Raw genomic sequence first — 27,329 nt, forward strand, 5'->3', positions numbered from 1 at the left:
TCTTACTAACCTGATCAAATAACTGGACTTGTGTGTTTTCTTTCATTTATACAATGAGCTCGTCGTCAATATCCCTTGACAAGCGATGGAGCATCGTGTTGACTGAAACAGGCACATTGATCACTTGGCCCAGAATGCCGTGTTGTCCATTTGTGTGTCTCAGGTGCTTTATCTGCATGAACGGCAAACAAGGAGAAATAAGCCTCTCTGTCACAAAATCCAACTTCTGTAAATGCGATGGAATTTCTGGGTAGACAAAGCTGTTCGATTTAGATAGGGCTGGAATGGTGTTGTTTTTAAGTAATCCTCTGCAGCTATTGCACATAACAATTGCACATCAACAATACGCATTGCATCGGGAAATGCAGTCCGTATCAATGGTGTATCTTTAGCAGCTGGTTTCTTTGTGTTGTTTTCAAACCATACACAATTGCAAATGTAGATACAGAACAGAAATCATTTTTCATAAATATCCTTTCAAACTGTCAGTGCATGTTCTTATGTAAATAGTATTCGGTGTAGGGTAAAGGAACTTGATCATTTAAACTCATCCTCTCTGCAATTGGAGAAATGTTCCGTTGTACATAATTAATACTCACTTCAGGTATATTATTGTTAGATGGAGTGGCATTGCTGGTTGAAGGCACTGCTAAATCCAATGCTTGATTTTCTGTGTCTTTTACACAATCTCGATAGTCTTTGTCCTTGCACACTCATTGCTACTTCCATCTTTATTTTCTTAGATTGGCTTCCTCGATACTCTCGGTAACGCTCTTCATTAGACTTCAGCATCGTCAAACATTCAGCTATAGCAGTGTGGTATTCAGTTCCTTTCACTAATCAGAAAATTATTGAAGTGAAAACAGCTATAGCTGCACCTAACAATGTAATGTAATGAAAATGCGAATTGCAATAATTCAAATACTTATATTGTTGCAATCATACTATTCAACAAATGGCTACAATCAAATGGGTAATTAGACTATTGACTTGGATTTTGCCGACCTCTTCTAAGCGTTGATTTGGTAGAGTAAGTAGCGGGCGTGTGCATAAAACATTACATCTTTCATACTAAATATTTCAGACTGAAGTATGACGCTAATGTCACTAACCACTAACATAGATTCAGTAGACTAAGTAGTGGGTATGAGCATAAAACATTATATTGTTCATCACTTCGGTTCTAGCTGTTCAATTTTTAAAATGGTTCTGATTTTCATCAAAGATGTTTTCACATAAAACACCTTTCATGCATACAGGGTACTCAAGCTGATTTCCATTCTAGCTGTTCATAAAATGTTATGAACAGTGTGAGCATAGAACGTTACATCATTAATGACTTCGGTTCTAGCTGGTCAATTTTTAAAACAGTTCTGATTTTTGTCAAAGAAGTTTTCACGTAAAACATTCTTGATGTACAGGGCACACAAGCATTTTTTTTTTTTTTTTTTTTGGCTGATACTGTATAAGCTTTCTTTCTTGCATCATATGCCTTCTTTCTTTCTTCCTTTCTTGCATCATGATCATGCTGTAGAAGTATTTCCCTTTAAGTACAGTATTGTATAATATGATAGGAATGCCAGTTTTTGGCAGGGAGTGCCTAGTATAATAAAAAAAAGGTACTTCTCTTTACTCCTGAATCTCCACCATGCTGTTTTGAGATCTCTCCTGTGCATCAAAAGATATTGCACATCCACTCCTCTTCTTTCTGTTTAGACTGCCAGTTTTGGATAATTTTTATAATAAACTGTTGACTGATTACAGTGAATCCTTTTAGCTATTTCATGCGTAGAATATCCCTTTGCATTCAATGCAGCAGCAGCAACACTTTCTCTATTGATGTTAATTGTGAAAACTTGCTCATTGCATATGCCATGAGCTTAATAGGCTCATGGCATATTCATTGTATTTACTGCTTCTAGGCTGATGCAATCATGTATGGCTCATGGCATATGCACTGTATTTATACTGCTGCTAGAGTGATGTTATCATGTATGGCTTGTGACATCAATATAAGAGAATATATAATATATTGCCAAATTTCAGATAAATTCAGGGAATTTTACAAATGCAGTTTTTTTTAAGCATTACTGTATGACAGTTGTAGAATAGATGTGCGGAAATTTGCCTTTAGCCAGCGGGTGTTGATTGCTGGAACAAATTTCTATCTGTCGTAGAAATAGACAGCTTAAATAAATTCAAGGCAGAACTAGACAACAAACATTTGGAGTGAATGGATCGGTGAAATTGAAAGGTTTTTTTTTTTTTTTTTTTGGCTGATGCTATATAAGCTTGCTTTCTTGTGCATCATATGCCTTTACTAATGCTAATGCTTTATATGGATAGTAAAAACTGATGAATATATAGACAAAACAGTTAATGAAGAGAACTTACCTAATATGATTGAAGCTAACCATATAGTGTGAATGGGAGTCAAAAAACCACATGGATGAATGCATACTATTCAAGGATGATGACAGTAGTGACCTGAAGTAGTGAAAAATATGTGTGGGAGGAAAACATATCTAAATGAACTTTGAGTATAATAAATGGTTGGCAAAAGTAGCCTAAATTAAATGGCAGAAAGAGAATGATTTAGACCGGCTTCCAAGCCAAATTCCATGGCTGAAACATGTCAAATATCACCCATGAGATGCCGTTATCCTACCAAAAGAAAAAAAACACAGCCTTAAAGCCTTACATAGGTATATCTCTACTTTCAGCTTTAAATCTTGAAATATTTTCTACCTTAAATTTAGATTAAAATTTTAATTTTAAACTTTAATCTGAATCTAAATTTAGATTGATTTATATTTAAATTAAATTTAAATATATATTTAATTTATATTTAAATATAAACCAATTTAAATTCTAAATTTGAATATTTTAATATTTAGATTAAAATCCCTGAACTGTAATAGTCAATGCAAGCAGTCAATCTTATTATTGAAATTACAACATAAATGAATGCATGATTTCAACATTAACAAATACAGTGGATTCCGATTATTTGGGCCACCGGTTAATCGGGGCAGCCGTTTATTTGGGGCAAATCTTAAAAAACAGAAACCAATCGAAAAAATAGCCAGGGAGGGTTTACTTCGCTTAATTGGGACAGCATGCCGTTTAATCGGGGCAGGAGACCACAGCACTGGAGATTACACTACAATTGTCTCTGACGGTACCACGTGGTTCAGTCGAAATTCTGGAGGTCACAACCATAAAACAATAAAAACAATTAGCAGTCGCCTGTTTATTGGGCTTTTCTGTTAGCGAAATCTATCATAAACGGACAGTAAACTCGATCTTGCTGAATTTGTGATAATACCAACAGCTGGAATTCTGTGGGTTATTATGGTGAAATGTGTTTACACTTCCATGAAATCTTCAATCATATAAAAAAATTAATTTTCAGATCTTCTCTTCATTCCCATTTTTAAAGCTTTGTAACTCGTTACTCCGTTCTCACTTGCGCATATTGTGTTACTTGCAATTTGTGTGTGCTATGTTCTTTGTTATTGATTGCTTATCTTTTTACTGTTTTAAATTTTAACACTTTGAAATAAAGTTCAAAGTTTATTTAGATACATTTTCCTCCCACTCATGTTTTTGACGGCTTGAGGTCACTATCACTACTGTCATCATCCTTAAATAGTATGCATTCACCCATGTGGTTCTTTTGACTCCTGTTCATGTCCTATGATTAGCTTCAATCATATTAGGTAAATTCTCTTCACTGCCTGTTTTGTCTATATTTTCTTTTGTTTTCACTATCCATATAAACATTTATCTACTGCATGCTACAAATTTTTCACTAGCCTTTGTCTTAGTATTATGTACTTCTACCACATGCTACTTACATTTCCTACCACATGCTGCTTGCAACTCGGGGCTTATTCATAAATGTATAGTTTTTGTTTTAATTTACTTCTTTAATTGTCTGTTTATTTTCTATCTATATTTTCTGTCTATATATTTTTCTTTTGTTCCTCTGTCGTATCAACCATAAAATTTACAGTTGACACAATGTTTTACTTATATCTTTTTAACCCATCATTTTACTTATATCTTTACTTTGTTCAACTCTAAATTTATTCCTTCCTCACTTCCATTAACTCCCCTTGTTAATTTTAATTTTACTTTGCTATGGCATGCACTTTATGTTAGAAACAGACGTTTGTTGCCACTATATTGTCATTTTTTTGTTCATTTCTGGTGGTTGACCCTTGAGAAGGTGCCAGGGTTGTTCAATATGCAACAATATACTTATATACACTGATGAGCCAAAACATTAGAACCAGCAAGTCTTTATGCAAATCAAAGCAACTGCAGGTGAACTATGGCTCGTGCGCCGGGTTGGGACACGGTATAAAAATCACCTGATATTGAGCTCTGTTAATCAGTGTTACTCTTGTTCTTCAGATGGGAAAGGCTGTGGACTTAAGCGAGTTTGACAAAGGCCAAATTGTAATGGCCAGATGACTGTGTCAGAGCATATGTGAAACGGCATGGGTGGTGGGATGCTCACAATCAGCCATGGTCAGTACCTACCAAAAGTGGTCTGAGGAGGGAAAACCCACAAACCATCGGCGAGGTGTTGGATGCCAATGGCTCATTGATGCTCGAAGTGAGCGAAAGCTCTCCCGGATGGTACGTGGCAACAGAAGGGTGACTGTGGTGCAATGCAGGTGGTAGATGACTTTCATCAACCGGTGAAATACCACCACTTTACTTATTGGAGGCTTGAAGTGGTGAAACCCATGTTTAGTCTCTAGAGCAAAGTTTCCGGCATCCCCCTCCCCCCATACTTCTCCTTCAACCCATGCACGGTACTAAGTACTATAGGTTTTGATACCTTTCGTGTTTGGGGTTTTCATAAAAAAATTAAAAAAAAGAAAAGAAAAAAAAAAACTCACCGGTAATTGGAATGCTGATGATGGGAGTAATGTGTCACAACACACAGGGCATCAAACCCTGCTGAAAATGGGGCTGCGTAGCCACAGGCCGCTCTGAGTGCCTATCCTAAACATGCTAACCTGAGTGCCCACGGTTCACCGGCAACAATGCCTACAGTGGGCATGCAAGCATCGAAACTGGACCCTGAGTGATTGGAAAAAAGGTCATCTAGTCTGATGAATCACATTTCCTGTTGCACCATGTGGATGGCCGGATACATGTGCGTCGTTTACCTGGAGAAGTGATGACACCTAGGTGCACCGTGGGATGAAAACAAGCCGGTGGTGTCATGCTTTGGGTGATGTTCTGCTGGGATACCCTGGGTCCAGTCATCCATGTGCCGGGCACTCTGACCTCTACTACCTACCTAAACATCATTGCTGACCAGGTACACCCTTTCATGGCAACGGTCTTCCCCTCTGGTTGTGCTGTCTTTCAGCAGGATAATGCGTCATGCCACACCGTCCGGATTCTTCGAGACTGGTTCGCAGAACATGAGGAAGACTTCCAGCTATTGCCCTGGCCTCCAAATTCCCCAGACATCAATCCCATTGAGCATCTGTAGTTTGTGTTGGAACAGCAACTCCGATCTGTGGCGTCTCAACCATGGACCTTACAGGAGTTAAAGGATCTGCTGGTCACATGTTGGACCAGATACCACAAGACACATTTAGAAATCTTGTAGCATCCATGCCTCACCGGGTACTAGCTGTTTTGGCTGCACATGGAGGACCAACATCATATTAGGTAGGTGGTCATAATGTAATGTTTCGGCTCATCGGTGTATGCATATAAGTATATGTATATTGTATATATTATATATAAGTATACATATAATACTTATAGATAATATATATAATTCATATGACTGTGATGAGTATACCAAACAGCTATACAGGGAAATAGAATGGGCCAGCAAATCAGAATTCCGCATAATGGGGGATTTTAACTTTTCAGATGTTGACTGAAATTTATGGGTTGGTCACTCACACACTAGCAAGACTTTTGTGGATTTCTTGGATGACTGTTTTCTACAGCAGCAGCATGTTAGAGAGACAACAAGAGGAAGTACAGTTGGTCCTCGTATAACACGTGTTTACATTACACGAATTCGATCATACACGATTTATAAATAGGGGAACGATATCTTATATAACACGAACCGAATTCGCTTATGCACGATTCGCCTTTGTGTTTACAAGAAATGGCAGTAGAACGCGAAGTCACCCCAACTGAACGCAACACGATAGCAATGAAGAAGATTCTGAAAATGTATTTATGTGTTTTATATCAGTGAAGGGGAAACACATTTCACCATAATAACGTAAAAACCAACACAATTCCAGCTATCGATATAATCGCAAATGCAATTAGATCGAGTTTACTACCAGTTTATAACAGATTCCACTAGCAGAAACGCAACTGGAAATTGTTTTTATTGTTTTATGGTAGTAACCCCCAGAAATGTGCTTTAGTAAAATGTGAGGTGTTAATAGCCTATCTCTGCCTTTACGGTGTTGTTTATTCAGTTTTACACGCGTGCAGCTTTGTTTATGTGTATCAAGCGTGCCTCCTCGTTTTGTAATTGTGATTTATTCCCTAAAAATGAGTAAAATACTTAAAAGGTGTGAAAAGGAAGCGTCCTAGTGAAGACACTGCAGATTCAGAGAGAAGAAGAAAAGCAATATCGATAAACAGAGGCGGACTGGGTCAAAAATTCTTACCCAGGAAAATTTATAGTGGCCTCATACTACGGTTTATGGCCAAAATCACACCGGCCTCCGGCCCACCGGGATTTCCCGGGTAAGGCTTATGGCCAGTCCGCCTCTGTCGATAGAGAAAAAAAATATGAAACGCTTTGAGCGAAATGAAAGACCATGTGATATTGCACGTGATACAGACCTAAATGAGGCAACGCCGAGAATTACAAAGAATGCAGAAAAAAGAAAAACAACTTTCATAGCAGGAACAACACAAAGTGTAATTAAAATCCATTAGATTAAGACACAAAGAATTGGAAGAGATGGAATGGCTCTCATCTGTTTGGATAGAATATCAAACAAAAAAACAAGTTTGCTTACGATAGAAGCAAAAGCATTGGCAATATTTTATTACGTAATAGTCGTAATAAAATACGTAAGCATTTTATTACGAATTACATATTATAACGATTAAAATACGTAATAAAAAAGATAATATATTTTATTATAATATAATAAATAATAAATATTTCTTATTATTTATTATATTATAATAAAGTATTTTTAGTATAATACTGAAAAAGTATTTTTTACGAATAAAATACGTATTTTATTCGTAAAAAATTTATTATATTAAATAAAATAGTCGTAATAAAATACTTATGTATTTTATAATACGTAAGTATAAATTATAATACGTAAGTCGTAATAAAATGCTTACATATTTTATTACGACTATTACGTAATAAAATATTGCTAATGCTTTTGCTTCTATCATAAGCAAACTTGTTTTTTGTTTGATTTTCTATCCAAACAGATGACAGCCATTCCATCTCTTCCAATTCTTTGTCTTAATCTAATGGATTTTAATTACACTTTGTGTTGTTCCTGCTATGAAAGTTGTTTTTATATAAAATAAAAAATATATTATCTTTTTTATTACGTATTTTAATCGTTATAAAATACTTACGTATTTTATAACGATTAAAATTACCCGATTATTTATTGTGTTTGGTAATGTTTTGGTTCCAAATGTGTGTTCAATCTTGGGTGGTCGGCACCTAACCCCACTTTTCCCATAGGGCCTGTTGTTTATATTGCACGAGGGTTTCTAGGAACACAACTATCGTGCTATACGAGGACAGACTGTAATGCTCTTAATCTGGTTATCAGCAGTGATTCTTCAGGCATTAAGAAGCTGCAGGTAAAAGACTCACTAATGTGGAAGTTAATTAAAGACATAACTACTGTCAAGGTTAAAGGAAAAGGCTTTTACTTTCATAAGGATGACTACAGAGATCTCAGACAGTTTTTAAATCATGTGTAGTGGGACTAACTGATTATGTTTCCAACAGCAAATTCTAAATAGGAAATATTCAGGGAAGTAAGCAAAGATTTAACAAAACATAAAAAAATTAATAAAATAAAATTTTCTGCACAGTATCATGATGCAAATTGAATCATAACTTCTCCTCAGACAAAAAAAAAAAAAAAAAAAAGACCAAACTGGTAGTGTTATATGTACTGCCTTCTTTGACCATCAAAATGCCCAGCCATATGGAGAAATATCTGTGTTTGGGTACTACTGTTAAGGCAGGAAGAATTTTTATGGGCCTTTCTTGCACCTTGGCTGAGCTAGTTGAACTCAGGCTAGAGTGTGTACCCCCCTCACCAAGATTCTGGCAAAATAGACACACCAAACTGACACAGGAACATTATATGGATGTCTTATAGCCTTTGTTGATTTGGTGCTCAAACAACCAACCAACACCGTATGTACTAACCTTTGTGACACACAGTGAAAAGTGCAATTCAATTAAGATCTATGGGTCATCTGAAGTGCAACAGACTGAACCTACATTATAGTTAACATTGAAGCAGGATGATTTTGCATTTTTATGCTACAATTAACTCATGTTATTCGCAAGTTTGGCAAACCTTACATGAGGTAATTGTACCATTTTTTTCCCCCAAACATTCACAGATCTTAATTACATCTTGTGATATTCTAATATATATAATACTATAAATCTTATAATGTCTTGTAATACAATAGCATTTTGTATATATGAAAATCCTAACATTTCTGTTCATTTTCAGTAATGTTACAATTTTAAGGGTTTACATATTTACTTATTTATTGTTCTGTACATTTTCAGATCTTTCTCTGGCTGTTCCCCTTACTAACTCCTTAACCTTTATATTTATTACCGTAGCTGGAAGACTGTTGGGTGAAAATGACGATAATGCCAGTAAGTGTGACCATTTATTTTATTACCTTCCCCTTCATTCTCCTGGCAGATTTATTACTTTCGGAGCCTTAAGCAGGTATACTTTCTTGGAAGTCCACTTCACCTAAAAACACACAATCTGCAAGAAAAATCTAAGCTGCCATGTGTTTTAATGAATTAATGTTCAATTAATTTTAAAGTTAATTATAACTTTAAAATACATTACAAGCCACTGCCCCAGTGTCATGAATTTTAAGACATGCTCACCAAAACAAATCTCTCAAAATTTGCATTTAATCTCTTGATATTGAAAGATTAAGATCAATACATCAATAATATTACATGCACACACTGTAATATTATTGATGGATGTATATTTCAAATACCTGTTGGATTTAGTATGTATTGTCATAAGCGAATGTGACAGTGTTCGTTGCCCCAACCAACCAGTAAAACAAAAGTCCTTTACAAATCCTTAGTGCGTAGCACATGCTTCTTGATTAGACTGGGGTTCGAGCCCGTCAGCACCAAATATGGAGGATGCGGAAAGGTCAGGGAATGACCACTGCATATCCCAGAGCAATATGGCCTTAATTGCTAATGCTCCTAAAAACCAAATAACAAATAACAAACAAATCTTTAGTTTTATTGGTTGCTTGGAGCAATGAGCACTGTCGCTTCTGTTGATGAACTGCTTGTGGGAACTATGATTGCAACCTAGATGCACAAACTAAGTTCATGCCTATTGTCGAAATTAACTTGTTAGTGAGCCGACCGAGCTAGAGGGGTGGATAAAGTCCCTGCCTGGCAACCCAAAGGTCGCAGGTTCGAATCCCACCTCGGGCTTGGATCAGAGTAAAATGCAATAACTTTAGGAGATGCATTATGGCCACAGAAGCTAATGCACCAACAACTAACAAAAAGAAAAGAAGAACTCGTTAGTGTAGGTTGTGGTAGAAACATAGTGTAAAATGCTCAGACACATTTCTGGGCATTTCCGTTGAAGTTTTCCTGGCATGAGTGGCAATAAAGAAATATCAGAACTTCAGAAACCTTCATAATTAGGGTTTACACGCTTGCTACCAGAGTTTATTACTAATTCTCAATGAACAAGTAATAAAATCTGGGAAAGTATTGTGGATGGTGTCTGCCTTACCTTGGTAATCACTTTTGCAGCCTATGCCATGAGACCACAGGGGTTAAATTCTGCTGTGCTGAATGTGTCAGCTGGTGCTGATTCCACAGTGGTTGTAAAGTAGGGATGGCAAAAATAAAATAAAATAATAATAATAATACATCATTGGCATTTTAGTGATATATTTCTGGCAATATAATGACGTTTAATGTAGAATATATGGATATTCTGCATTAATCTTGGAAGCTACTAGGCTTTACATACAGGGAAATAGAGTGGGCCAGTAAATCAGTCTTAAAATGGGGGATTTTAATTTCCCGGATATTGATTGGAATTTATGGGTTGGTCACTCACACACTAGCAAGCCTTTTGTGGATTTATTGGATGATTGTTTCCTACATTAGCATGTTTGGGAGGCAACTAGAGGGAGTAATACTCTTGATCTGATTATCAATAGTGATTCTTCATGCATCAAGAATCTGCAGATAAAGGAACCACTAGGTGGCAGTTATCACAGTGGTGAAGTGGGATTTACGCAAAGAGATAACTACCATCAGGGGTAAAGGGAAGGGTTTTTGCTTTCGTAAAGGCAAACTACGGTGGTTTGAGGCAGTATTTAAATTCTATACAGTGGGACCAACTGATGATGTTACCAACAGCAAATTTAAAATTGGAAGCATTCAAAGAATTTATCTTGGAAGCTACGAGGCTTTACACGCTTCTTGATTAGACCGGGGTTCGAGCCCGTGACCACCAAATACGGAGGACGCAGAAAGGTCTGGGAATGACCACCGCATATCCCCGGAGCAATATTGCCTTAGTTGCTAATGCTCCTAAAAACCAAACAACAACAACTAGGCTTTACATACCAACTAAAAAATATTGTTCAAGGTTTAGGCCTAAATCGATGCCAGATGAACTAATGAGACAAATGGCAGAGAAGAAAAATGCATGGGATACATATAAATTAATGGATGACATGGAAGCCTATAATAGATATAAGCTGGTCTGTAACCAAGTCACAAAGGAGAGTAGGCAGGCAAAGGCAGATTATGATAAATCTTTGGCAAAGGATGCAAAGAAAAACAACAAAGAGTCTTTACCTATATAACCTCTAGAAGAAAAGGGATGAATCAGATTGGTCCCCTGGATATTGATGGACCTTAGAAAGGCTTTTGATACTGTTGCACATGGAAGGCTGCTGCACAAATTGGAGCAGTGTGGCATTGGAGGCAAATTGCTGCTATGGATAAAGGGATGGTTAAGTGGGAGAAGACAGAGAGTGGTAATCAATAGACACTGCTCTTCATGGACTAATGTTATTAGTGGAGTCCCTCAGGGTTCAGTGTTGGGTCCATTGTTGTTTTCTGTATTTATAAATGATACTGATGATGGTATATCAGGCTTAATGTCCAAGTTTGCAGCCAATACAAAGGTTGGCAGGGTTGTTAAGAACACTAATGACAGTATGCTGCTGCAACAGAATCTAGAGCCGACTGGGCTAGCCAGTTGGGTAAAATGAAACTCGCAACCCAAAGGTCACGAGTTCGAATCCTGCCTCGGGCTTGGATCAGAGTAAAATGCAAAAACTTTGGGATGCGCCAACAACTAACAAACAAGAAAAAAAAAAAAAGAGATCTAAAAAAGTTGAGCAGATAGGCTTAGAGGTGGAAAATGAAGTTTAACCTTGACAAATGTAAAGTACTACATATGGGAAGCAGTAACCTCAGAGTAACATATCAACTCTGTGCTACTATACTGACAGTGGTAGAGAATGAAAAGGACCTGGGGGTAACTGTGCAGGCAGATATGACGTTTTCTGACAGTGCAGACGGTCTGCAAGTGTAGCTCATAGTGTCTTGTCAATGATAAACAGGAATTTTTCTAGCAGGGATAAGGAGGCGATTATCCCCTGATCATTGCCCTTGCAATGGTCAGGCAACACCTTCAGTACTGTATACAGGTCATTGGAGGCCTCTTTTTAAGAAGGATGTAGATCTGTTGGAATGAATACAGAGAAGAGCAACAAGATTAGTGAATGGAACGAAGGGTTGCTCATACAAAGAAAGGCTTAAGTTTTGCAGATTACAATATCTGGAGACTAGGCACCTGCGAGATGTTCTGATTGAGGTGTATAAGGCCTTGAATGGTTTGATCATGCTCAATACTGATGGGATTCTTCCTCTTGCTCAGAATAATCACCTGAGAGGGCATAAATTCAATTGAGGAAAGACAGTTGTAGGATAGATGTGCGGAAGTTTGCCTTTAGCCAGTGGGGTTGATTTGTGGAACAGACTTCCATATTTTGTTGTGGAAGTTGATAGCCTAAATAAATTTAAGGTTGAGCTGGACAGGTATTTGGAATGAACGGAGGGGTGAAATGAGAGCGAGTTTTATTTTTGGCTTCTGCTGCATAAGCTTGCTTTCTTGCATCGTATGCTTCTATTAATGCTAATGCACTAAAACATTAATTTGTTATCCTTTTGTAAATTGTACCAAGTGATTAAATACACTACAACAACTTTGTTCCGAATGTGATGATTTCCTACCAAAGAAGTCTGAAATATGTATGTTGCTGACTAATGATTGAAAACTGTAAAGTACAGGTTTGTTAAAATTAAAGTATTCCTATGTAGAGAGCTCTGGAGCGAGTTCTAAGGCTCGTACTGAAGAGAAATTTGGACAACAGGTACAATAAAGGATATGTTACAAAAAACGATAGTTACAAAATTTGTCACTATCTTGCACATAACTTAGTTATGATTATGCAAATAACATAAGTTATTTGCATAGTTGTCAGTTATTGCCACAGCGCCACTACTCAGTTCTACTGTACTGTATAAAAGCAAAGCCGTCTCTTCAAAATCATACAGTAGATGTTTGCCTGCACTTAAGCAGCAATGCGAACAACTTTGCAGGAAAAGGCGCTATTAGTGAAGCCGTACTATCAGAACAGCAACAATGCAGCTGCGGCTATCAGAGAATTCTGGTGTCAGAATGCGTGGACCTATGTCTCTTTGTGCTGTCCACAAAATGAATGCAAAATTTTTATGCAACAGGACATCTTGGTGTTCAACTAGGTAGAGGTCGAAAACAAGTGGACTCCTCTCATGTTGAAGATGTGGCTATGGTGGTTGTGGATTTATCAAGTCAGTCTCCATGTGGCGCAAGTGTGCCAGCCTTTTCTCATCAAGTGGACATGCCATATTCCACTGTAAGGCTAGTAATGCGTCAGGTGTTTCAGTACTATCCTTACAAGATGCACATGCTACAGCAACTAAAGCATCGTGATTCAGATATTCATTTCACATATGCACTTTAGTTTCTGGTGCAAATGACAGTGGATATCACTTGGCCATGGAACATCCTTTGGAGTGATGGCGCCTCCGTAGCCAGGTGGGAAGGAGCAGCAGTGCGTAGCACACGCTTCTTGATTAGACCAGGGTTCGAGCCCATCACCACCAAATACGGAGGATGCGGAAAGGTCAGGGAATGACCACCGCATATTCCTGGAGCAATATGGCCTTAGTGCTAATGCTCCTAAAAACCAAATAACATTGGAGTGATGAAGCCCACTTCTGCTTAAATGGACAAGTGAATATGCACAACTCTCACATTTGGGCAACAGAAAACCCTCGAGTTATCCAAGAGGTCCCATTGCATTCTCCAAAAGTGAGTGTGGTGTGTATTTAAGGCCACATGCATGATTGGCCATATTTTTTTGAACAGGTAACACTGACTGGACCCTGCACCTGTTCCGTCACTGGACAGCAATATTATGAAATGTTGGCAAATTTCACAACACCAGAGCTGCAGCAATGTGGGTGTCTTCATGATACCATATTCATGCAAGATGGGGCGCCACCCCCACATCCGCCGTTGTGTCCAAAGATTGCTAAGGCAACACTTTCCAGACGAACAGGTCATCAGCCATTGTTTCCAGACATCTTGGCCACTTTGATTACCAGACCTCACCCCATGCGACTTGTGGTTGTGGGGTTCTTTGAATAACCTGGTGTATCAGGATGGGTGTCAAACTCTGGCAGATCTGAAGGATAGCTTTAGACATCATGTGCTGGCTATTCCAGTTGACATATTACATTCTGCTGTAGAAAATGCTGTTCGAATGGAAACTGTTGTTGACCAAAATGGAGGACACATTGAACAATTGTAGCACTGTTCAAGTGATTTGTATTGCCGCAGTGCCAATTTGTATTGCCATATAGTGACACATTTTTTAACTATTTTGGTGATAAATGGTGAGTGCATTCTTTATTGTACCTATTGTCCAAATTTCTCTTCAGTACGAGACTTAGAACATTTCAGAGCCCACTACATAGGGATACTTTAATTTTAAAAACCCTGTTGTTTATAGCATTTAAAACTGTCACCATAAAGTTTGAAATTAGCATCTTGCAAAAGAATTCTGTTTTAATTTACAAACTGATATTGTGCCCTCATATCGTTACCAGCACGTTTGGGGTGGGGAACACCTGTAATGTAGAAGTGAAAATCTCAAAACTTGCAGCATCTCTGGGAATTTGTACGAGAAAGCATTTCCAAATAAGAGACTCAATTTTATTTTTTTAATCATCTGATATCGCCAAATGAAGGCCTCAAGTTTCTTGATATTAGTTTGGGTGGAACTGCTGGAATATACTGAGTGAAATGTCTAAATTCTTGGGAAGATATCACTGCCAAAAACTTGATAGGTTCATAGCCTCTGTTTACCTTGTCTTTTATTTATTATTATTTTTTTTATTAATGGAGGTACTAAAGGTGATAATAAATAACTAGTTGGTTCACTTAATATACATGATAAATTCACATGAGATAAGTCCTTTCCAATAACCAATTCTTGCTCCATTTTGATTTTGTTTTCTTTTTAAAAGTTTACTTTTTCTAGACACCAAAGCATACAGGAGACCAAATCTCTCATTTCTACAGATGATTAGGAACTGAATATCCGCTACCGATGTGCACACCTATATGCATCAGAGTGTACGATGAGATGTGTTAATGTTTCATTTCGGGGATGGAAGGAATGTTCTTGACCAACTGCCACGGTCACTTAATTGTTTTTGCTGCAAAAAAGTGTGAACTGCAATCGTGAACTTAAAGTTTGTGTCTGTAGCACTGCCTTAAGGCAGTTGTGCATTTGCATTCCAGGCTGTTATAACATTGGCATAAACCTGCCTGGAATGCAGCTACAGAATTCATCTAATTTTGCACTAAATCAGATATTTAAGTATGCATGCATCTAAATTATAATGTGTTACATGTGCATATAATGGATAATTGGCTTGCATTAACTTTAACACTCTCGATTACTACTTAACTACATTTTATAATGGAATATAGATTTCTGTAATGACTAGACAAGAAAACCAGACAACTATATTACATTTTATTAGTTCTTGATAGTATTATCTTAGTTTTTAGAATATATATATATATATATATTCTAAAATCAGGGAGGACATTTACATTACACTATAATTTATCTAATTAGGGCTTACATACCGTCCAATGTAATGTTCTATCGCTGGATGGCATTAATCGGTTCGTTCTATATATAACAGTTAAATATTAAGTTAATTTTATAATTCAAACTCTGTATTATTTGGATTCTATATGAATATATATAGATTGTAAATAGATTATATATAATATACTCAGTAGCCGAAACATTATGATTACCTTGAAAAAACTGTGGATATTCTCGCAAAACCTTCTCCTTTAGTGTCTTATGCTGATACATTAAAATCAAATATTTCAGTTGCTGCCTCTGGCACAAAATCTCTGAGTACTAAATCCTCAGAGCCTAAATACAGTAGAACCCAGATAAGAAGTTTTTCAAGGCAGTGGAGGTTTAGAACTTCTAATGAGGGAAAATGACCTTAAGGGTATAAAATATTAACTACAAAAATAAAAATGAAAATATACACCAGTGTTCTCCCCAGAAAATTTTTCCAGCCAAGTGGCATTATGAAGTAAACTTGTGGGGAAGTGTAATACTTTGCATAGTATGTTCGAATTAATATTGATTGAGATCAGTCAGCAATACCATACGGCACCTCGAGAATTGCTTTAATTTTCACCGGGCGGTGCACGCATTCGATTGGTCCTGGGGAGAACACTCTACACATACATAAGTTAAAGATCATTTTTAAGTACAGGCAGTTCTCGCTTTACGAGTTCCTGGGTTTATGAGTGTTTTTTTTCTCCAAGTATGAATACTGCATTTCAAACCACGCGTGTAGCTATACAATACAGTGTACCCTGCTTTACGATATTAATCCGTTCCAGAGACGCCATCATATCATGAAAATGTCATTCATAATGTGAACCCAATAACACATTGTTTTTTGTTAATTCGTTCCACGATCTCAGAAGTTGAAATTTTCGCTATATAACTCTCTAAAAGGTCGTTTTTATAGTGTAAATTGTATTAGTTACAAATTATATTAGATTCAAATCACTAAAATGCACTACACTTTAATCGTTATCATATATTCTGTTATAAGAACCAATTTTGAATGCCTTTGTGACATTTTTCTAAAGCACATTTCTGGAGGTTACAACCATAAAACAATAAAAACAATTTGCACTTTCCGGTTTATTGGGCTTTTCTGTTATTGCAAGCAATTATAAACAGGTAGTAAACTCGATATTATTGCATTTGCGAAAATACTGATAGCTGGAATTGTGTGGTTTTTTTGCATTATTATGGTGAAATGTGTTTCCCCTTTAGTGAAATCTTCAATCATATAAAAAACAAATAAATTTTCAGAATCTTCTCTTCATTCCTTTTTTTTTTTTTTTTAGCTTCATAAACTTGTTACTCCATGCAAATCGTGTTAGTTGCAATTTGTGCGTTCCGTTAAAAAACGCTTATGCATGCTATTGAAATTTATAAAGAAAATAGATTATCTTGGAAACAAACGCCTCTTGAAGCATTTCTGAAGAAGACGACTCCAACAATCCAACAAGTGCTGAGCCAATAATGAGTTATCAACGAGTGTGCATTTAGTCAATGATGAAGAATAACCATTCTTTAAAATTTGTAAGTCATAAATAATTTCTTTATTATTAAAATTTGCTTGATTTTACAGGCTACGTTTTAATTTTTTTGGATAAATCAATCATTGTTTAAACATAAACTAATTAGCTAACTAATTTCATTGTTGAGAACGTAACCCCTATTTTTAACATTATGTCTATGGGATTTAATTCCCTCTTTACAAGTGTGCACTAGGAACGAATTAACTCGTCAAGTCGAGAACTACCTGTACTATTTCAGAATTTATAAAAATTTTACTCTGCCTATGGGAAACATTTTTAAAATGAGGATTTCTAATTGCTTAACATTCTGTTCATTAAACTCATTACCGAGTTGGAAGAATGAGCTCTTTTGGAGTTTCAACTTAACTTAAAAAGTCCCAATTACAATAAGACAGAGCAACAATCCACTAAGTAATTCAGAACTGTTCACAACCATTAGGACTTAATGCTTAACATGGTCAACATATCCAATGATGGATATTGATGAAAACAGTTGCAATGTGTCACTTCCGTTTATATCAAAATGTTTATACTAAAAAGGTTTTGGCGCTGAAAGCCTCTGACTATGGAAAATTCACCATTCGAACAAGTTAGCACATAGTATCATTTTAGTTTATAGTAAATTGCAAAGCATTGCTTATTGGAGGTGATGCAATATCAGGGCAACTTGTCGTGAAGACATTCACAATATGAGACGTAAAATACAATGTCATTTCATATATTTTGGTGGTTTACAACGAACTAAAATGATGGTGTGCACTAATTTGTTTGATTACCAAAATGTTTATATTGTTTTATATATTTTTTAATACAAAAATAAAGAATTTCTATATTTAAAAACATATTAAGTGGGAAAACATCGTTATAATAATACACCATGTATTCTTTATCACATAATTTTTATGCAGGAAAGATTCTTTACCCAGGAAACTTCTTATGCAGGAAAATAATACATTACAATATATAGAGTCGAAATTGAGAATTAAGAAACCAAACCTAGTACAGGGGAAAACTTCTTATGTGGGAATTTCTTATCCTGGTTCTACTGTAAGTAGTAAATTTTGTATATAATGATCTTTCCATTAACACCAAGCCTAAACCTAATATTTTAATTTTGAAGGCAAGTGAAAGTTGTCTCTATGTTACTTACTAGTCATGACATAAAAAGATGGAGTCATTAAAACTCTGAAGTCTTCATTAATAAAGTCACTTAAAATAAAGTCACTGAACTTCATAAAAAACAAAGGTGTTGCTTTGGAAACTGCCACCAGCGATGACATTGCTAAGAATACTTCTGTGTCCCCTCTTTCTAATAATAGTATTAAGGCAAAATCCCCCAAAGTACTCGGCCCCACAGTACTAATTTATGACGTAGTAGTAGTAGTGACACGTGATGCAAGAAAGCAAGTGTAGGAGCTTATGCAGCATCAGCCAAAAAAAAAAAAAAATCACACCATTCCCTCCAAATGCCTGTCCAGTTCCTCCTTAAATTTATTTAACCTATCAACTTCCACAACGACAGATGGAAGTTTGTTCCAGCAATTAACCACCTGCTGGCTAAAGGCAAATTTCCGCACATCTATTCTACATCTGTCCTTTCTTAATTTGAACTTATGTCCCCATAGGTTCGTAATCTGAACAAGTGGAAGGATCCCATCAGAATTTAGCGTGCTCAACCCATTCAAGGCCTTATAGACCTCAATCAGATCACTGCGCAGGTGCCTAGTCTCCAGCCACTGCAATTTGCAGAACTTAAGCCTCTCTTGGTAAGAGGATCCCTTCATTCCCCTCACCAATCATGTTGCTCTTCTCTGTACACGCTCAAGCAAATCTACATCCTTCCTAAAATGAGGCCTCCAGACCTGTACACAGTACTCAAGGCGTGGCCTGACCATTGCCTTAACGTTGACAAATCTCTATCCAAACAGGATATTTTAGGTGATTTATTTTATAAAAATTTTAGTGAATATAACATAACATAACATAACATATGATGACTTTGTTGAGAATGGTGTATTTAGATTTAGTACTATCTCTGAAGCCAAACAATATGTTAATTGGATTATACGTCTCTCTCCTAACTTGTTTAAATTAATTACCTTTAGAATGTGTTTACATTGGTTGGACAGTTCATAAATGCAAATCATTTATTGTAGTCACCAGATGTTATAGCTGTCTCAGTTACGGGCTCACTATCCAGTCTTGTTCTCAAGAGGCCCCTTCGTGTGAACATTGTGCTCGAACTGGACATGTATTTGAGGCTTGCCCCAATAGGGATCGATCTCCATATTGCTATAATTGCAAACGGAAAAAGAAAGACTATAAACATTCTGTGCATAACGTTGACTGTCCGGAATATGTTAGAGCTTTAGAGGAACTATAGCTCTAACATATCCATAAAGGAACTCTACCCATTATGGATTATAATCTCTCCACCCAAATTTCCTGAAAATTGCATGTATGTGATTTTTAAAACTATCAGTGTAGCAGAATGTTACTCCAAGGTTGCATATGGATTTTTTCATAGGTATTAACATGGTTCCTAATTTGTAGTCGTGTTATGCCTGTGAGTATTTTAATAGGAAATAATAGTAGATCAAGTAGATTACAGATTGCTCATTAAATCATTATTTTATATTTGTATGTACAGTTATGCAATATCTATTAAATATTTATTAAATAAGAAACAGTTAATAGTGTGAATGATAAATATTTATGTCATCTGCATATGTTAATATTTTTAACACGTTGAATGCCAACTACGAGTTAATTCGTACTTGGCGATCTGGCCCAGGATGCCGACTATAGATTAACTCGGACTGGTATGTCTTGCCTTTCAGGTGCAGCTACGAGTATATTTGTAGCAAATATGTGCAACTGTTGGACAGTTGGCTTCTGGGATAAGAATGAAAAATCAACCACGGCATCAGAAAACAGGATTTATTCACAAAAAAAATATATATTTTGTTAACGCAAAGAGCTAGCTTCTCTTAGTGCACTGGAAAATAATAGCATGTTCTGCTGTGTTTTTTGTTTCTCATACATACTCGACATGGCTTAGTCGGGTGAGTTTTTTTTTCAGTTGGTGGTATAGACACTGAAATTCTAAATAATCAATTTTACGTTCAGAACGTTTAAAGTTTTTTCTCCAATCAAAGATTCAATGTAACTTTTCCATCAAGTTACGGGTTCCACCAAAAAATGTTCGCAATTCAGAGAGACCCGTAACTTGACGGAAAAGGATGTATACGTTATACCTATATATTTCTATAATATATAATGCAGTTTTTTTTGGACATTGATGGTTTTTCTTAGCGCTGAATAATGCGAGAGTATTTGATCCAATCGATCTATGAACCAGAACCGTACGACTCATCAAAAAGCTCTTTAAATTCTGAGTCACTCATATTAGCATAGAGTTCAAGCTCTTCTTCAGTCAATGGTCTCTTCTTATCCTTGTTTTAGGTTGTTTTTTTTAAAAAAAAAAAAAAAAAAAAAAAAAAAAGACACGTAACAAAGTACTAAATACAACATACACAACAAAGTCTATGTCACTGCAGCAGATTTACGCACAGCACCGATTGATATACAGAGAATTCTGCAAGTTACAACACATCGAGTTAACTCGTAGTTGACTGCTGCGAAGAATTTTCTATTACATAAGCCAACTACAAGATAATTCTCAAGGCTTTTTTTTTTTTTTTAAACAATAAGCTTTTTTTATGAGTTTTGGTGATGAATATATATTATAATTTGGGTTTTGAATAATTTAACATGCCTAACTCAAATTGGCGTCAGAGACCAGTTTACCCGCTTAGCAGTCAACATGTTAACTAAGAAAATCGTTTATAAAGATAGGGAAAAAAAAGTAGACACCCCCAAAGAAAATCCTGAAGTATACCTCGTTCAGTTCTGCAGATTATTCAGTTTAATTATATTATAACCATATTATAACCATTGCCAGAAATCTTTCAGCCAGTTTTGTGTAGCACTGATTCATGACTTCCATACATAGTTAATTGAATCAGAAGCTTTTGTTATGTCCAAGTAGATTATATCTTGCTGTAGTCTTTTGTCTGGAGCAGTTTTAAGGTCTATATCAAAGTCATTAGAGAGTGTCGATCTCTGATAAAACAAAATGAGCCTCATGCAATAAATTTGATTAGAAATGCTGGATAACAGATTAAAAACCATTTATGCTATGATTTTGGCCAAAGAGTTGTAAGACAAATAGATGTTAAGAAAGTATTAAATAAATCTGCAGGGAGAAATTCTGCTTTTAAAGGAAAAGTTTGGTGTAAAAGTTAGTCAGAAAAAATAATAATGAAAGAATGACTGCAGCTGCTGTCATTCCGAGTTGGAGGTTATTGTGATATATGCGGTTGAGGTTAAAAAAAAAGTGATATGTTCTCTAAGACAGCAGATTGATTCACACTCAGTATTATGGAGTTTCTGGAACTACATCTGCTAAGTGTTTGCACATGTATGCTATATAATATTTGAGATATTGTGCATAATTCAATTATGTCATTTGTATAATGCATTTGTATAATAATGATTATAATGTTTCATGTGGTTAAATCTAGTAACAACTTTAATTTCTCTAATTGACTGATTCCTTCCCTTATAAAAACTGTTAACCCTGTTGATGTGACAAATAGGAGCTTATAATATTCACGTGTAAAATGAATGGGTATAATATTTTCGTTCAACATTTTGACAGTCTAATTAGCGAAATGATTTTGCTCTTGATCATAATCATAATTTATATATATATTTTTTTTTCAGTGACATATATTGGTATGTCCTTGGTGGTGACTGGAGTGACTTTGTGTGTAGCTGACAAAGCAATGAATGCGGAAGCAAGAACATAATCACTAGAGAAATTTTGGGACATTGGTAGTGTTTTGCAATCATCTAGTCTGTCTCCACATTCACTTAAAGAAAGTGGAACTCTTTACTTGTTTTTAGACACACACACACACACACACACACACACACACTCTCTCTCTCTCTCTCTCTCTCTCTCTCTCTCTCTCTCTCTCTCTCTCTCTCTCTCTCTCCCCCCCTCTCTTTATGCAGTGTTCTTTGAACACTTAAAAATTATTAATATGTTGCTCACAGACTGCAATAATAGACTAGATTCTGTAGTTTTTATTATTCATTTTTACATTTTTAGGAATTATGGCATCTTTTTGAGAGACAAAGACCACCGCAATTAAGCAACATCGTTAGCAATATTGAATGACTTTTGCTGAAAACATTCCCAGTGTTCTTTTGAATAAGCCATAACTCAAAGGCCATCTTTGAATTTTTGGTACTGTATTTACTGAATTCACTACTAAAAAATAATAATAATAAAGATTGCTGATATAGTAAAGTATATGTGATAATTCCAATTATAAATCTCCGTCAAGTACATGAACACAATTTTATAATTAATTGCTTTCCCATAGTTTTTATTTGTACTATCTATCGCTTAACGGTTCGAAACATAAAACAGTAAATTAGTTTTATTTTAGGGAATGAAGTGTGCAGATATTAATTTTATTCTAATATTGTTCAACTGACTTTGATAAAAAGTAAAAGTATAAAGGTAAGTACAGTAGAGTCCCAAATATCCGAGTTCCGATTTTCCAAGGTTCCGTGTTATGTGAGCTAGCTATTTCTTAGCTCAATTTTTACATAATGGCTAAGTGATGCCTTAAAGAGTTGTTTGTGTTCATATGTATGGTGAGTAAGACTGTGCTGATTCACAGAATTTCAATGACTCATCTCCCTCGGCGCCCCTCCACCCACTCACCACAAAACTTCAACAGTTTTATCTGTTGGGTTCAGTTTGACATCTTGTTCAGGTGATTTCGCTTGTGACAAAAAAAAAAAAAAAAAAAAAATTAAATTTTCTGTTTATACTCAGGCACGACAACCAGGTCGGTAGATTTTACAATAAATCATCAATACAAATATTTATCATATTTAGTAGTCACAGGCTTGAACCCCAGTCCACTCAAGGAATGCGTGCTATGCATTCTTGCTCCTGACAACTCAGCTACATCAGGCCTACCACTAGTTTATGTATGAAAACGAAGATGATATGTGTCCGGGAGAAGGCTCAAAAATTTCGCGTACGGAAGGCTTAAATGCGATTGAGATCGCACTGTGATACATCGAACAGAAGAATGAGAGTATGCCCACCGATCTACTGTTGTTGAGACCCCTGAGAAACATTGCAGCAAACAAGTGAGGAACTTCTTTAAAGCAGAAGACTTTGAAAGACTTTTTTTTCTAAAGCCTGATGCTGTAATCACGATGATGCATGTACTGTACATACAGTACCATGTAAGTAAATAAACACAGGCTAAAGTAAAGAAAGCCCACACGAAAAGCATGGAAAATTTCGGTAAAGTTTAGCTGTGAAAGTACAGTATGCTGTACTTTGCCGTACCGCACTTGTAGTGTTGCTTGCTCAGTAAACAGACGGTGGATGTTAACAGTCTGTAGTAGAAGCCGAAAACAATATATTGATTTATTGACATGTAGGCATGACAAACGATGTACTGATTGGTGCATGAACAGAACAGATGATAACATTGGTTGGCATTATGACGTGTATTAATGAATAAAGAATGGTACATAATTAGTTTAGGAATGAACAGCATAAAGATAATATTAGCGATGAATCTTTTAAAGTTGAAAGAAATTTGTTGGGAAAAATGAAACGTTGCTTTAACTTCCTTGATATTTTGATGAAATCTAAATTAATGAGACCGAAACTGTATTGTTTTAAGTGCAATAATTATTTTAAACTAATTGAATAACAAACGGAGTAAACTGGAAAGTTCTGGCATTATAAAATATGTTATGCACATGTGAGTGTCTTTAAAAATAAAAATACAGTAATAATAAACAAATTATCCTCTAGTCCACCCATGATTCTATAGAAAAAAGGTCAGGTTACCCCTCCACTTCTGGAGGGGTTCAAGCTCCCATGGGATTCAATTTCTACTCCTGACTGATAACACTCACCATCTGTTTACTGAGCAAGCAACAATAGAAATGCCGTCAAGGCAAACTAGTTCCACCGGTAAACCACTCTGAAATTTGCCGTACCTGTCGTGTGGGCTTTCTTTACCTTCGCCATAAACACAATTACAGTATGGAATTACATACATACATACATAAAAATAATACATGTATATGTATTCGTTTTCTTACAGTACATATATATGTACATGTACTTCCTTAATGGCAGGAATGAGGGAGATCCTAGAGGGGAGGGGAACATTGTTGCAACGTCAGTATACGAAAATTTCCGTGTTAACCGAGTTTGACCATATCCAAGCTGTTCTTGGTCCACATTAGCTTGGATAATCGGGTCTCTACTGTATTGTGTACAAAAAACTTGATCTGATCAGTTTTGTTAGTTCCCTTTGATTTATTAATTGACCTCGAATTATTATTATTATTTTTTTTAATTCCTTATTTATCATCAGTGGGTATTTAATATTGTTGTTATTTTGGCTTTTTCATCATCACAACATACAGTGCAGTATTATTGTTTTCCTTGTTGTTTATGTAGTTCACTTAGAAGCCACCCTCCATGATATTCCTCTATGATATCGCAGATTGCACTTGTGGAACACTTATTTTGTAAGCAAGTAGAAATAAAGACATAAAACACATACTCTGGGGATTGCTTGAGTCAATTACAAATATACCAGGTATGGTATATTTGGAATTCCTAGCTGTTCTTTGTAGACTGCTATTTGCAATATAAAACTCCTTTCCTACCACAGATTTCATTTATTTACTTAGGCTACCTTTATTTGTGAACTAGACTAACCATTTATAAATAAAAGTATTTTACTGTATTTATTCTCAGATTTTTCTCTCTCGTTTTTTTTTTTTTGTTTTGTTTGTTTCTTTTTTTCACAATGTTAATGCTGAACAGCAGGCATCAGAAAAAAGAATAGGGGTAAAAAAAAAAGTAGACGTCTCCAAAACAACTTCTTTCATCCACCCAAACCCCCTTCTGATAGCGCTTAATGTTTCCCTTATGAAACTAAGGAACCTAAAAAACATTTTTTCTCACAGCAGTCACCCTTAGAGGAGAGGGAGCAAAAGCATTCTCTGTCTTGCATAATAAGTATTGCCGATACATCACAATAATGCTGATTTCCCGATAATCAAATTAGAGCGAATGCTGCAAAGTCTTGAAAAGACTTGCCGCTAGGAATGCTAGTGTTGCTACATAGTTTGCTTCTTGTGTCTGAGCAGCTGTTTGATTGTAAAGACAAGTGGTGGTTACCCCTGAACAGATTACATACTCGGCTGTATCACCACCTGAAACTCACAGTATATTTGCCCAATAGGGATCTCCCCCCCCCCACCACTGTCAATAGTAATGGATTGCTCAGCCCCTGCCTAATAAAATTGATGGTAAAAACATACAGTTCACATTTTTTGTAATGGGAAAATTGCACCAAATAACAGATGGAATGGATTTAACTAGGGGGAAAAATAAACTAGTTTTATTAACTTGCTGTAGTTTTTTTCAGAAGGTAGGAAATAATTTACCATAGTAAATGGACGTGGAAACTGCTCTATTATTAGCCCTGAATTTTTGAATTCTGCAGTATTTAACAAACTGCCCATCTACTCCATTAATGCAGCAGCTGCTGCAATATGGAATACTTCTGGGACTGGTTTAATATAAGAAAGAAGCACTAAGGAAGAAAAAGTAAGGGAAATGTCAGTCATAAACTGCAGGAAAATTAGCAGCATATAGCTTACCATTTAATTTAAATTTTTGTATTGTTGGTGTAATTTGGCCCTTAGTGACTGACAGTTGCATGATAGAGATTGCTTCTTACTAGAAAGCAGTCTGTTGTTATGTACTTGCCCCTTAAGAATTTTCGCACTAAAAATTTATTTTTTTTCCTGATTTTTCTTCTCCAAAAATGGGTGGGAAAAATTGTGTTGAAGTATGATATTTATTGCTCTCTTTATTCCCAGTGATTATTTCCAAACAGTGAGGTCCTTGATTTTATCTGGAAGTGACTTTTTTTATTATGTTATGCAAACTCTCCATTATTTTGCCTATTCCCTCCCCCAATTCCTAGTGGATCTCAGCGAAATGAAGGAATAGAGAATATTTTTGAAACTTCTTATGCAGTAGATAGTTACTAAAGAAGAAAGAGTTTTCTACGAAATGTATATTTGTGTAGCTTATTCACTTTGTTTTGAAGGAATTAGTGCATGGAATAAAATGTGACCCTAATGATGGCATACTATACTCTGGAACTCTGCTGTACATGAGTTTCAGTCGAGAGGAATTTAAATGGAGTGTGTCAACATTCGATTATCTTAAATGTGAATATTAAATAGATACCGATTTCCCTCCGCCTCTGTTCTGTATACAATTTTGCAATATTCAACATTTTCTTCAGACGATGAAACATAAAGTAAAGCAATTGAAAATCAATTACATGACTTGCATTACCAACATATCTCTGTAACCAATTTTTTTGTGGCTAAGGGAGGAGAGTGGACCTTTCTTGCTTAATAATTTCATTTAAACATTATCAAAACAAACCATAATAGTTTGGTGATAGAGAATGACACATCTCATATAATTCAGTAATATTATAAAGCAGAGTGTGTATTTACATTTCGATAATTTTTTTTTTTTTTTTTATAAAATATTTTTGTACAATATATAATTCTTGAATGTTTTTGAATCATCCATTATATGAAACTGAAAAGAAAGCATTTCGATTTATTTTTAAGCATTCATTTTTAACTTTGCCCAGTCAGCCGTAAGTAATAGATTGCTACTATTGCATTTTGCTGATATACGTGTATATTAGCAAAATAACATAAGTTTGTGTGTGTGTGTGTGTGTGTGTGTGTGTGTGTGTGTGTGTGTGTGTGTGTGTGTGTGTGTGTGTGTGTGTGTGTGTGTGTGTGTGTGTGTGTGTGATCGATCCTTTTTTTGTTAATATAGAACTAAGTAGAAACCTTATCTTAAGCTTTTTTAATTAAAAAGGACACCTTCAGTTTAAATTCAGAAAACATTTTACAAAACACTATCAAATTTAAGTTTGTGGATAATGTAAGTAGATTGCCTATATTTATTGCATGAAGTATAATGTATTGATTGGCCCTTTGCAAGTACCAGAATGTCCTGTGCTTGCTTACTCCCATATGATTATTGTAGTAAGCAAGCACATAATCTGATTA

The 27,329-nt window shown here is 35.7% G+C and overlaps 1 protein-coding gene across 5 annotated transcripts in view; it reads left to right on the plus strand.

The window, feature by feature from the left end:
* LOC150085559 (transmembrane protein 234 homolog) overlaps positions 1 to 27,329 on the plus strand; it is a 126,646-nt gene that overhangs the window by 80,071 nt on the left and 19,246 nt on the right. Inside the window, exons 4-5 of one of the 5 annotated variants that reach the window (XM_090373346.1) lie at positions 8,816 to 8,908; positions 22,267 to 22,357. In XM_090373346.1, the coding sequence (XP_090229472.1) occupies positions 8,816 to 8,908; positions 22,267 to 22,286 (113 nt within the window). In that variant the 3' untranslated portion in view covers positions 22,287 to 22,357. Of the gene's footprint in view, positions 1 to 8,815; positions 8,909 to 21,875; positions 22,200 to 22,266; positions 22,358 to 27,329 lie in introns of those variants that run through there. The other 4 variants (XM_090373343.1, XM_090373345.1, XM_090373344.1 and 1 more) reach the window with 4 other exon arrangements.

Source organism: Mastigoproctus giganteus, chromosome 5 (genome assembly GCF_048544385.1).
Source record: "Mastigoproctus giganteus isolate SK-2022 chromosome 5, ASM4854438v1, whole genome shotgun sequence".
In the NCBI taxonomy this organism is placed as follows: Eukaryota; Metazoa; Arthropoda; class Arachnida; order Uropygi; family Thelyphonidae; genus Mastigoproctus; species Mastigoproctus giganteus.